Raw genomic sequence first — 12,984 nt, forward strand, 5'->3', positions numbered from 1 at the left:
ATTTCTCTAAAATTATAGCAACAAGCAGAATACTTGGTATCCTATTTGCATCGTTTCAGGTCCGTTCCAAAAATGAAACGCATACCATACATAATCAAAATAGCCCTTAAGCATATTTATTTAAACACTTTAGATATCAAAAGTTTGACTTTACATATGATTTATAGAAAGAGATTAACAAAACATTTGGAAATTAATAATCTGTATTTTTATATAGTTGTGAAGAAGTGGCATATACAAACTTTGTTTATCTCTTACAGGCTAAGAAAATAAAACTACAATATTATAGAAATTTAGTTTTCTAGGTATAGCATCAGTAAAAATGTACACATACACAAGTCAATTCATGCTTACGCCAATAAATATCCCTAAAACTGCACAATTCAAGACAATTGTTTTCGTGGACAAATCTTTACATTTCATTGATCAATCTGTATTAAGTACAATACAGGACATATTGACTGTTCAAATATATATAAAAAAATAAAATAAACCTGTAGAGTTTACTGCCATTACAAAAATGCATTTGTATGAAAAAAAAACAAAAACAAAAAAAACGTTGAAAGCACTCTAGCTTGAAAACAATCAATGTGTCCTAAGTTTATGTATCGGGCTCGAAGGCACCATTAGCCCGGCCCGTCGGTCTCGTGGGGAGAGGTCTGTCTGTGGATCTGCCTCTCCTCCTGGTGCTCAGCGACTCGGCAGCATCTGCGTCTGAAAATGTGGCTCGAGATGAAGATGCGGGGACTCCTGGCTTTTTCACCTTCTTTTTCCTTCTAGCTCTGCGGGAAAACCATCATTTACAATCAGTATTCGGTATTTCGAAACCGTAATATGACATGTCAGTTATTATAAACCCCTGTTGTCTTGTCTAATTTTGTTTAAGAAAACCAACACTTGGAGCCTCATGCAGTGTTCAGTAACCATGACCCTGTGAATGTAGTCAGGAGGATTTAAGCACAGCGAGCTTCTCACCTGGCATCAGTCAACTCAGGTTCTGTGTCAGAAAGATTCGGCTCAGAAAGAAACCTCAGTTCCCCAGAAGAACTAATTGCAGCAGATACCTTGGAAAGGTAAGGAAGGAGAAGAGATCAAATAAAATAAAATAAACCCATCTTAAATCTAGACCCCAATCATAATGCACTAAAAAGTATACATTTAAGTGATACTTTTCCCAAAATCCCCAAGTATTTCACTCACCCACTGTAAGCTGATTAGTGGCTGATGATTTGACATAGTTTCGACAAAATAAGACTGTTTCAAGCTGAGCGTGATGAACGTTGTATTTGTCACAGAATAAAAACAAAATGGATTGATTGATAATGACCATTGACATGTATTTATGGATGATATGACACATTGAGTTGAAGACAACACGGACACCACTTGCTTTGTCTCCATGGTGCAGGGAATCGATTCCCCTGAGGATTCAATTGCAAAGAAAAAGTCAATTCTCAAGGCCTGGAGAAGGGGTCCTTGTGACAGAAACATCATCTCCTTTTAAATAATTCAATGCAGAGGTGATACGTGTGTGCGAGAATTGACTTTTGTCGTGAAAACTTGTCAGAATCAGAATTCCACTGTAGCTCAGGCAATCATCAGGAGGAGGCACATGCACGTCCTTAAAGTATTTGCAGGTGACATTAATAAACACGAAAATCCAAACATAAAGGGAGAAAAAGACACAAGAGTCTACAGCCATGCAGCCATGCAAAGCTCTGTGAGGCTGTACTTTGGCACAGCGGTGCTTTAGCGGTGAATTGTGAACAAGGATGTTTGATGGTCAAAATAAAGATTAAGGAGTATCACTTTAACAAACAGAAAAATAGGCACCATAGACACAAGCAAGAGAAGACATGCATATGGAGTGCAAGAAATGTATTCCTCTGCCACACCGTTTCACCTTTTAGCCAATATTCATTACTGGTAATGATAATCCAGGACAGACGCCACTGTATTATCCTGTCTCCTTACCCTGGTTGGTGTTGACCTCTCAACAGTCCCCTCAGACAGGGCTGCATGTGCCTCTACAGACTGAGTCACCTCTTCATTGAAATCTCCTACAATATAAAATAACTCAGCATATTGCACCACATTTGGACGTTTCATATACATTATCCACTAGGTGTATCACAAGACATTCAATTCACTTACCCTGATCTGCTACATAAGAAGCTAGAAAATATCCTTGCTGCCCATTGGCCAGACGCCCAAACCACCAGTTGTCATTGTCTTTATACAGCACTTGGATGACATCACCGCGCCATATGGTCAGTTCATCAGACCGATTAGCTCTGTAGTCATAGAGAGAGACCACCTGGAAGAGGAACACAGAGGTGGAGGGGTTGAATGTGAGAGGGGAAAAGTTGCATGCGCCTGATCTTGCAGCTGGAGTGGATACTTACTACTTGTTGAACGGGGACAGAATCTGTTTCCACACTGATGCCTGAAGAAATGTGGTCTGGAAGGCTCTGATGGAGAAAAAGAACATTTTTAGTCCTGTAGTAGCAACTTTAGTGGACATATAGTCTCGCATTGCCAGACCTATCTCCACAGCGCTGTGGAGTAAGGTCTGGCTACACACCACAAACATTCTAGGATAGAAGAAAAAAAATGATGTGGGTTGTATATTGTATAAACCAATCACAATCGTCTTGGGTGGCACTAAGCTCCGGATGAAGCGACGGTGGATCTGCAAAATAGTCTCGGGAAAGAAACTTGTTTTGGTGGAACATTTGCACCCCGCAAAAAAAACCCGCCACATACAATATTAAATGAAGTTAACTGTTCACACAATACAGTAACGTAAGCTATTTAAATTTAAATAAAGGTGAGGGACACCCCTTTTAGGCAATTATCCTGGAAATGTACTTCCGTTGATCCAGACTAGTGGACATATGATATTTACATATATACGGACCCCGTTAGCAGTTGACTAATCGTGCAGTAATGTGTGGTTAAGATTTGGTTGACAAAGAAAAAAACAAAAAGACACGTCACTAAAAGTATTACTAGAAGAAATACACTGTTAACAGCCTTACCGTCTGTAGCCTGAAAGATGACGCTCCTTTTAGACGCTGACCGACTGGACTGAACCCGCCTGAAATTACAAGAAAAAAGGCAAAATTAAAGATAAATATTTAACCTTGGACTGTAGCACAATCCAGTGATTTGTGTTTACAGAAATCACTTACGTACACAAGTAAAAAGCACAAGCGGTCCATCTTTGTCTCTGTGTATGGTGTACATGCTTCAGGAGACTCTAGACCACAATGCTGGAAGCATTTGGTCTTGGTCACTGCATGCTATACTTTATGCAGCTATAATCTTGGAAAAATATTTAACCTCACAGAGTGGCAGTAAAGCCATTCATTGGTTAAAGACTAATAACTGTGATTAAGTGTAACAAGCCACTCACGGTTATGGGTGCTCAGAGCTGCCTGAGGAATAAGCTGCTCCGCTAGAGAACCAGAGAGCTGCAGCTTGGAGTGCGGCGACAGGAGAGACGGAGGTGGTAACGAAGCATTTAATCCCGTCTGAAAAGAAAAAAGCTTGACATGAGTTGTCTAGCAATTTATTTCATTTCCAAACAGCAGTAATTTAATAACTATTTCAGATAGACCTGCTCAGGTCTCCTAATGCAATTTAAGGCCAAGATTAAATAAAACTTTAAAGATAATACACAATACATTATTGCAGCCAGCAGAATTAGCTGGGTAAACAAATGCACTTCTGTAATGCTGTGCTAATCAAGATTTGAGTTAATCATTAAAAAAATACACAGTGTATAACTTTCTAGACTTGTTTCTGTGGTGTGTTCCTTTCTCAGCACTTGAGACGAAAACCCAAGAACAAGCTGGTTCAGACCATAGACTGTATATAAAGAGGTTTAGAAAGAGATCACAGAGGACAAAATCAATGTTGGTGTAAAAGGCTCGACAGGTTACATCACCTTTACAAAGGAGTACTAATCATAAACTCACTGTGCCAGAATCTATTGTGAAGCTCCTCCCTGTGTGAGAACGGCCCATTTTGTCTGCAAACCAAGCACACAAAAGCAGAATATTGTCCATGTAAATAAAGGGACAACAGTGTTGCAAAAACATGTCAATCAAGATGAAATGCAGCACACCATGTCCATTATATAAAACTCCACAACAGTTCAAATCTGAAACACACACAGTACCTTGCTTATACATGTATCCAGAAGTTGAAGACCTCAGATGTGGTTCCTAAAAATGATTTGAGAAAGTGAGTTTTGGTGTATATTGGATTTCTCTGTTTCTCTATATACTTATTTCAGAGTAAAAGAAGATATTTACAAGCACTGAATCCAGTTGCTCCTTAACACACTGCATTTTCAATGCAAGTCTTGTTGCTTGTGCAAACTGATCCATGGCTGAAGCAGCAGACATCCTGTCCTGTAACGCTGGTGGGTCAGGTGTGTTTCTGATGGTTCTGGTGTCTGTAGATATGGATCTGCTCGCAGCTTTTATATTGTGAACCTCCAGCTGGGAAACTGTGTGATACAGCATGATAGTCTAAGCTCAGTTTGTATTTGAACGCATGTATGTATCAACGGAATCAAATAGCTCAGCTGACTAAAATAACATCCAGATCTGAAAACAAAGTGAGCACAGTTAATTAGCGATTCAGGGGCTGCATCCACACACACACACACACAAAAAAAAAAGAGCAAACAAACCTCTGCGATCGTAGAGGTACACGTGGACAGGCTGGCTCTGACCGAAGGCGCTGAAAGCAACCATGTTTTCGTGAGGGTGGAATGACACGCTGTGGAGAGCAGTGGGGTAGCCAAGCTCAGAGTAGACTGCAACTTGGTCACCTGAGAAGACAGAACAACTGACAGATGGAGCCACTGTGCAGAATACTTTTAAAACTGACAGAAAAATAAACGATAAAACGAAATAAATGAAGGAAATAAATGATTCTCACCTGTGTCAGTATTCCAGACATATGCCATCCCATCTTCGCTACCAGAGAAGATTAAATTCCCACACGGCGTGAAAGTGCTATAAATCCTCTCTCTGTAGTTTGTGGCTCCGGTGTACTTCTTCACAGCCAGGCTGAAAGGGGCAGATACATTGTTGAAAAGATGGATCGTGGATATTTTAAGTTTAAACAAAGAATATGTATGTTTTTGGACTATAACAAGAATTATTTTCTGGGCAACACAATGGGTTTCATACATTTCTTTTGATGATACATTCCCCTGAGTGAAAAGTCCTATCTGTAATTTTGAGAAACAGTGACTATGGTTCGAAGCGAGACTTAAGACATCAGCTTATTTTGTCTGCATTTTAGCACTGGGTAACTGAAGTGGCTATACAGCAAACCCCAAAAACTTCAGCGACATTCAAAAATCAGAACAGAGGTCACTGTTTCCTGTAGTTACAGATGGTTCTTTTTAGGTTATTTCTCCTCTTATTTACATTCTCAAGTCCATCATCCTCAAGACACTGTCTTTGGCATGGATGAGCAGGCACCGCCCGTTTGGATGGAGCTGCAGCATGTTGATGGGGACACCTCTGAGGTCACTCTCATCTAATTTCTGCCAAGACAAAAAGAGCAGAAATTCACATTTCTTTACAATTTACTTTCTTTGCACAAGAGGACAAATCTAAAGTATACTGTATGTACAATATCATCTCCTGTACCTTCTCTATACACCAGCGATGACATGGCGGATGCCGCTTGCTGTCATTTACTGTAGTTTTCCACACAAGGATTAGGCCTTTATTGTCTGCAGAGAACATTCTCCTTCCTAATTACAACAAATACAACGAAAGGAGCATCAGTTATGAGAAAGCACAAGTAGAACATTCTTCATTTCCTTACAAAAGAAGCCAACCGTCACATTTCATAAACACAGAGAGCGCCACAATTTGCTTTACAATAGACAGTAATAGTATAAATACTTAATATAATGTCCCTCAGAAATGTACTGAAATGCACACAGGCATGCTCACATACACAGTGTTCCAGTTCCAGTGGTTTCAAGGGGTGTCTGTATGTGTGTATGTTTATCTTTTATATGAGCTTAGTACTGGAGGATCTCTCAGGTCCTCAGAAGTTACTGAGTGCAGTTTCCCCTTCCTCTGCATGTGGACTTTGGTTTATGACTATGAACTGTATATTAAAATCCATCTTGGTGGTCAATTGACATAACAAAGAAAATAATTCAACAGCTAAGGCAAGCCATATGTAAGTTTGTGTGTAAAGGCTTTAATCAAGGCTCATTACAGCGCTATTTTATGTAACATTATTCATAAACACCATCATTCACTTCAGGGGAATAATTCTTCACATTCATTCTTAACTTGTGCATGTGGGCCAATCCCTGCATGCACTGGGTGGCACACAACATGGACAGGTCGCCAATTTATGAAAACACAATACCTTCAGAGTCAAAACAAACTGAGTTGATGAAACTGTTGTGACCCTCAAACTCCTGCAGCAGCTGGCCATTCACATCACCGACATCAAGCCTCCACACTCGTATCAGAGAGTCGTAGCCCCCGGTTACCACCAGGTTCTGGGCGGTGGGGTGGTACTTAGCACAGTACACAAAGGATGGATGAGGGAGCACCTTCTGGGCCGTTCCTTGAAGCCTCTCCACGTTCCACTCTCTGAGGGAGGAGGGCAAGAAAAATTAAATAATGCAAACAACTCGTTTGTGCAAATAAAGTCTGTTCTTTAAATAATACTCAGTCATACAATCACAACAGCCCAAAACATGCTGTCTCACTGGTAACATAAAGACATAGTGACCTACTCAGAAGGGTACTTACTCCTCCTAGAGGTGCTATGGCAGTTACAACAGTTATTACAGCAATTCTAGTCTGGATCAACAGAAGTACATTTCTAGGATCAAGTCTGCCATGCTCCGGACGTCAGGCTTTGCCCCTCCGCTTCTGCTATCTGTGTTGACGTTCTCAAAATCCCAAAAACAACCTTCGAAGTTCGAGCTAGCAAGCTAGGTGCTGAAAAAGGCAAGTTTTAAAGAAAATTTGGACTGTGCAATAAAGCAGGCCTGCTTGGTTCTTTAGGGGAATGATTGTTTATTGTTTACAAAGAATATGTTTACTGCATTTACTCTCTAACTGGGACGTTTTGGGACTGATTGGAGAGGATTTGCTATGGACAAAATACACACGGCGATACACTGGTAAGAGCAAATCACGCATCCTGCTGAATTAAATAGCTCATGTTGCTGTATTGTGTGAACAGTTAACTTAATTTAATATTGTATGTGTCGTTTTCTTTTGCAGTGACACCTCACTGTGACACCAACTCTTTCACTCACTCCTGATCAGTTATTTTTTTCATCTAACAAACATAAACTTACTTGACAGTTCCATCAGAGGAGGCAGACAAAAGGCTCCGATCGTCTCTGGACCAGCACAGATCATAGACTATTTTGAGATGGCCACTGAAGTCAGCCAAAACCTTGCCAGAGGGAATCTCATACACTGAAACAATAAATGAATGGGTTCATTTTTTACCAGTGCATTTATTCATTTTTTGTATATGCTTGGAAGTTGTAGAATCCTGAGTTCATCCCCAGAGCTGGCTATGACTACTGTGTATAAACAGCAAGTTAATAAGCTGGAGCTTTCTGCTGAGGAGTGAAGAGGAGTCTCACCAGGAGGACTTTTACACAGACAAGGTGTTGCCTATGAGTGTTGCTTACCTACTACAGGAAAAGCATCTCTGTCAGCACAAGCAGTGGCCAGTAATGTCCCGGTATGAGAGAATAGCACTGTGAAGCAGCCAATATGACCACCACGGAGTGTCAGCATGGACTTGTTAGGAATCCGACAGACCTTTAACAGAGGAACACTGGTCAGGCTTGTGCAGTCAACTATGTTTCAAGGATAGGTTCACATTTGCTCAAGTCTGTGTTAAAACAACACTGACATGCCCATATATATATATATACAGTGCTAAAGCCTCATGTTAGCGCCTGCTGAACTTTACATCATAGTCATGTTACATCCAACAAGGACTGGTGGATTTGGTCTCCCGTCTCGTATACTGACATTACATTAAGAAGGGATCGCTGCACAGCCACTACGGACAGGAGGAATGATCACAGTGACCAGAAACAGCTTTAATGTAAACACAAGCATGTGAGTGTCTTCTGAAGTCTGAATGCCTTCTAAAGCTAGCTCAATGTAATATATTTCACAATGCATGTATAATGTTGTAAATATGCTTTAAAGACATACTTTGTGACCTCATTCCAATCTACTCTCCCTCGCGTACATATAAGACAAGGAAAATGCATCTTATTAAGGGTAAAAAATGGGAAACTGAAATGCACAAGCTTTAGTGTGGTCTGCCGAGGGCCACAGGTCTGGAATGAGGATGAGAACACTATAAAAATGTATTTGTCTGTGTCTGCTTTCAAAAAGAGACTAAGACAACAGCTACTACTAAAATATGTTAAAGCTTGAATACTCTAAACAGCTGGGGACTCCTAAACTAGTGACTCTGAAATCTTTATTTTATTTCTACTGCTATTCTCGCTTGTTATATGTGTATGTTTATTGCATCTTATCTATTTAACCAATGCTTAGACTGATGGAATAAATGTCTTGGGACCACTTACGTAGGGTTAGGGTTTCTTTTGTAGGTTGTAACGTTATCGTATAATACGTGTTCCTTTTTTATCCAAACAATATGATAGTATTTATAATGTGTATTATTTGTTAGTGTCTGGGCCCCTATACACAAGCTTCAAATAGCTAACCAGGGTATCCCATTTCACATATCTACATTATGTCTTATGATTGTACTTGTCTTTTAACTTTTGTGAATAAAACTGAGGCAGAAGTACCACAGAAACTGAACTGAACTGTGTTGTTGATACAATGAACCCTACCACCCCTATACATCATGTATTGCATTTAAACAATCCACAAGAATGATTTGTAATAATTCTGCTGAACAGAGAATATTATACAACATTTTTTTTTACCAGCTTATAAGAATGAGTAGCTAAAACTGTTACAAGTTATATTTTGCAATGATAAAGATATTATTTTGACATCAAATAATAATTCCTGATTCCACCAACCTGTCCGGGCAGCCTGCTCCATCTCAATGCTGGCAGCTTGCTGTCCAGATGCTGTGTCAGGCTTCTCTTGGTGACCTCATTCTGCAGGTCACTGTAGGAGGTGCTACCCCTCTCCTCCTGCAGTGCCATCATGGACCGCATACTGGGGTCCACCTGCAGAACAAAAACCATCCCAACGCATTACTGAATCCACATGTGGCTTGACTTTACACCAGAATATCTAAAACATCATTATCTACAGTATCACTATTAATATGTAACACGTCAACTATTTGAATATAAAAATACAATAATAGCAGCTATAAAGCAACAACTAACTTACATGCTCAGGGAGTTTAATGCCTTTCACCGTAACATAAAGGGTGGATGCGTATTTGATTCGGGGGTACTTCCTCCACCACTCGACCACCTCAATTGTTTTTGCTTGTCTCTTCGCCCGCGGTGGAGGGAAGAAGAGCTGGAGGCGAAGTTTACTGTCGATATTCAGCACACCATTTGTGCCGACAAGCTAAAGGATACAGGTAAAATTGTGAAACGAGTATTAAAAACAACAGTTCAAAAACACTCATTCTAAATGACCAGAGTTAAATATAGCACCTTGAGGAATGCCCATGCAATCTTTCTGAATCCTCGTGTATGCTTGTCAACATCAGCGTTAGCTCTTGCTTCTTCCATGGTTATGAAGTCCAGGATCTTTACGAAACATTTAAATATGAACAATTATTTACAGCTACATTGAAATTGGCCAACTATGTAGAAATAAAGTGTCTCTTACTTCAAAGAGGAGTATAACTCTGGGGCTTTCATCATTTTGTTGAACAAAGTAACCGAAGCGTTCATTGAAGATGATCTGTTCCTGCCACTCAGGGATGATGGATTTGTTCTTCTTGAAGTCAAAAGGTTGAGTCATGATGGGGAGAATGTGGTCAACGCTCTCTTGCTCATAAAATGAGGAGACTGGCCGATGGCTATGAAAAACAAGACAAACACATTTCATTTTCAAGCAAATACATACAACACATACATACAACTGAAGCCATACAGTTAGGGAGTTTGCAGTAAATTATGTTCATTCAAAAAAAAGGTTTTTACCACCCTCTACTCCCTTTGAAATGACATGTTAGCATGACTGTAGAGCATGCCTACACTCACAAATAACTATGGTCCAAATGTTACAAGTTACAGTTACAAAGAAAGAATGTACCTGACAATGGAAACACAATTGTTACCAAACCAATACTGATGTAAAAACACAATTTAACACTGAATTAAACAGTGATCTAAACTACAGTAATGTATGTGTCTCAGAGTGTCCCTTCTCACCAGTCTTCTTTCTTCACATATTGTCCAGTGCTTTCATCAACAACATGTATCTTCACCATGGGGTGTGAGATCAGTAGGTCAGTCTTGAGGCGATCTGTTCTGTGTATGTACACTCCCAGCACAAGGCTGTCATCAAATGTTGGTTTCTGTGGTACTTCTGCCTCAGTTTCACTCTCTTCTCTGACAACTGAAAAATTGGAAATAAAAAAAAACATGAAATTCATCAACATTGTACAGACTTTTTAATGGATTTTTAAATGATTTCATGACAATGAATGTGCCTGACAATTAACATCCAGTTACCATGTTTTTTCTTCTTCTTCTTTTTCTTTCCCTTGGATTCAGTTTCATTGTCCACATCAGCATCCTGGTCAGCATTTTCATCTTCATCCCTAGTGGACCAAAAAGTATTGTATCTTACTTCAATATGCTGCTAAAAACTGTAGCCTGTAGCGTTATTACTAAATGTAAAAAAAACATCTATATCACACTAGTAGATATACACACCCTACTTCCGACTGTGTCATGAGTGATTTCAGCTTTTTCTTTTTCTTCTTTCCAACATCATTATTTAGCGAAACATTTTGGGAGACAACGCTGTCTTCCTCAGTCTTGGCGCTTATCTTCTTTAAAGTGCTCTGCTCCTCCTGTGCAATCTGCTGCTGGTATTGATGCAGCAGCGTTTCCCCTGCATCCTCCACCTGACTCTCTGCCTTGATCTCTGTATCTCCTTTGCTTTTCCCCTTGTTACTTTTTCTCTTTGGTTCCTTTCCACCATCTACATCATCTGGCTCTAAAGCAATCCCAGAATTGGAAGCATCCGCATCCTGCTGGAAGTAACCTGTGGTATCCTCAGGTACAGGGGGGGAGGGAAGCTCCCTCTTACTTTTCCTCTTGCTTTTTGATGTTTGAGTCTCTTCTTGGTCTCTACTGTTGTTGATATTAACCTTTTCCGATGTTTCCTTCTCTCTTCGTTTATTCTTAGTGTAGCGAGGGCTGCCCTGTTCGGGGTGATATGTGTTCTGGAGGATGGTCTCATCCTCTTCTATGTCCTTCTCAAGGTTGAGATTCTTTTTTAGATTCTGAAGCTAAAAGAAACAGGGGGAAGGGAGAGCAAAGTAATGTCAGTTTCAGTTTGCATAACTTTGCAGTGTTGATGAAGGAGGTTAACTAAAGAGCCAGGTGTGATTTGAAACTTTTAGAACACATACCACAATAGTCTCCTGACTTTCCGTGTTTTTCTTCTTCAACTTTTTCTTCTCTGAATCTGAGTATTTCTTGAAGACTTCATTGAATCTTTCCCGGGTCTTTGCCCGGTCTTCACTCTCACCTGTGAAAAGGTTACACTGTCATTACTACACTATAATTAATGGGCAAAGTGGCTGTGGACAATCAGCTAAATCTATGTGATCAAAGAAGTGTGTGTTGCTGTGGTGAAGGGAGCATTTACTACTACTACTACTACTACTACTACTACTATTTACTTATTTGTGCTTAAGTATTTCCATTTTACTTCTACTCGACCACATTTCAGATGGTTTTTTTTATTCACTACATTTATTTACATACATACAAAATAATTTCAACAAAGATTAAACTACCCAACAGTGTGTAAAATAGTTTAAATTAGCCACCCACCTCGATCAACTAGGCCTACAACATTAAAATGCTTACTTGCTTCCACTGCATACATAATAAGAATAATCTACTAATATGATATATATAATAATATGAGAGTTTAAAAGGAGATACTCTGCATGATAAGAACCTTCACTTTTGATACTTCAAGTTTACTTCTGTGACGTTACAATTTATATTGCAGGGCGGGGCATTTTCACACTGTGGTATTACTACGATTTGATTATTTCTTCTACCACTGGTGTGTTTAACGTTAGGGGACAGCAGGAAGCTCACCTACTGGCATCCTCAGGCACCGTTATGTCTCTCATGGTGAGTGCAAAGTAAGAGTAATCCAGGGGGGAAATCGTTCATCCTGTAAACACAAAACAGGGATAACGTTACCGCTTGCACACAAAATCTCTGCTGGATCATCATACGCTGGTTTGTAACGTGCACAATTAGTTTAGCAATGTGGATGAAAAAAAAATGGAACAAGCATATCGTATTTTTGGTTTTATCTGCTTGGCTGAGGCTAAAACAATCTTAGGAAAAGCAACTTTTGTAAGACGCCAACAGTTAGTTAGCTAACGCTAATCGCTAGGTAACGTTAGCTTGCTATGTGCTAACGTTAGCTAGCATAAGTGGCGTTGTTAACTCACTACGTTTCGTACAGTACAATTTAGCTTCTTCAACAAACCGTTTGAGCTTCAAAACAAACCATATTCCACACAGATGCATTCAAGAGCTTGATATGAGTTCACTAAGGGTAACTACGCGTATCTACCCTGCAGTGATTGTGCTGTCCTCCAACTTCACCAACGACGCTTCGACGGTTTCCAAGTCAACCACAACAGGGGTGAACGTTAGGGCGGAGCGTGGCGACCATGTTTGTGACGTACAGACAACAACAACAAATTCACCAATGAGATTTAAGCAAT

General features: G+C 39.9%; 1 protein-coding gene across 2 annotated transcripts; it reads right to left on the reverse strand.

The window, feature by feature from the left end:
- Positions 1-94: 94 nt before the first annotated feature.
- Positions 95-12,916, reverse strand: ahi1 (Abelson helper integration site 1). Of its 2 annotated transcripts, XM_078277623.1 has the most exons (27): positions 12,831-12,916; positions 12,341-12,419; positions 11,638-11,756; positions 10,934-11,514; positions 10,730-10,818; positions 10,427-10,613; positions 9,879-10,071; positions 9,701-9,796; positions 9,426-9,611; positions 9,104-9,256; positions 7,715-7,847; positions 7,370-7,493; positions 6,421-6,650; positions 5,679-5,785; positions 5,454-5,572; positions 4,957-5,087; positions 4,706-4,846; positions 4,323-4,519; positions 4,187-4,232; positions 3,984-4,036; positions 3,419-3,536; positions 3,042-3,100; positions 2,406-2,471; positions 2,155-2,317; positions 1,975-2,060; positions 976-1,064; positions 95-782 (listed from the first exon to the last, which is right to left on the reverse strand). In XM_078277623.1, the coding sequence occupies exons 2-27, from the start codon at positions 12,348-12,350 to the stop codon at positions 602-604; spliced, it is 3,657 nt and encodes a 1,218-aa protein (XP_078133749.1). In that variant the 5' UTR covers positions 12,351-12,419; positions 12,831-12,916; the 3' UTR covers positions 95-601. The 2 variants fall into 2 exon arrangements, with proteins under 2 accessions (XP_078133749.1, XP_078133750.1); XM_078277624.1 differs by lacking the exon at positions 976-1,064 and having other exon boundaries at positions 694-782.
- Between the last annotated feature and the right edge of the window lie 68 nt (positions 12,917-12,984).

The sequence above is a fragment of the Sander vitreus genome, chromosome 20 (assembly GCF_031162955.1).
Source record: "Sander vitreus isolate 19-12246 chromosome 20, sanVit1, whole genome shotgun sequence".
NCBI lineage: Eukaryota > Metazoa > Chordata > Actinopteri > Perciformes > Percidae > Sander > Sander vitreus.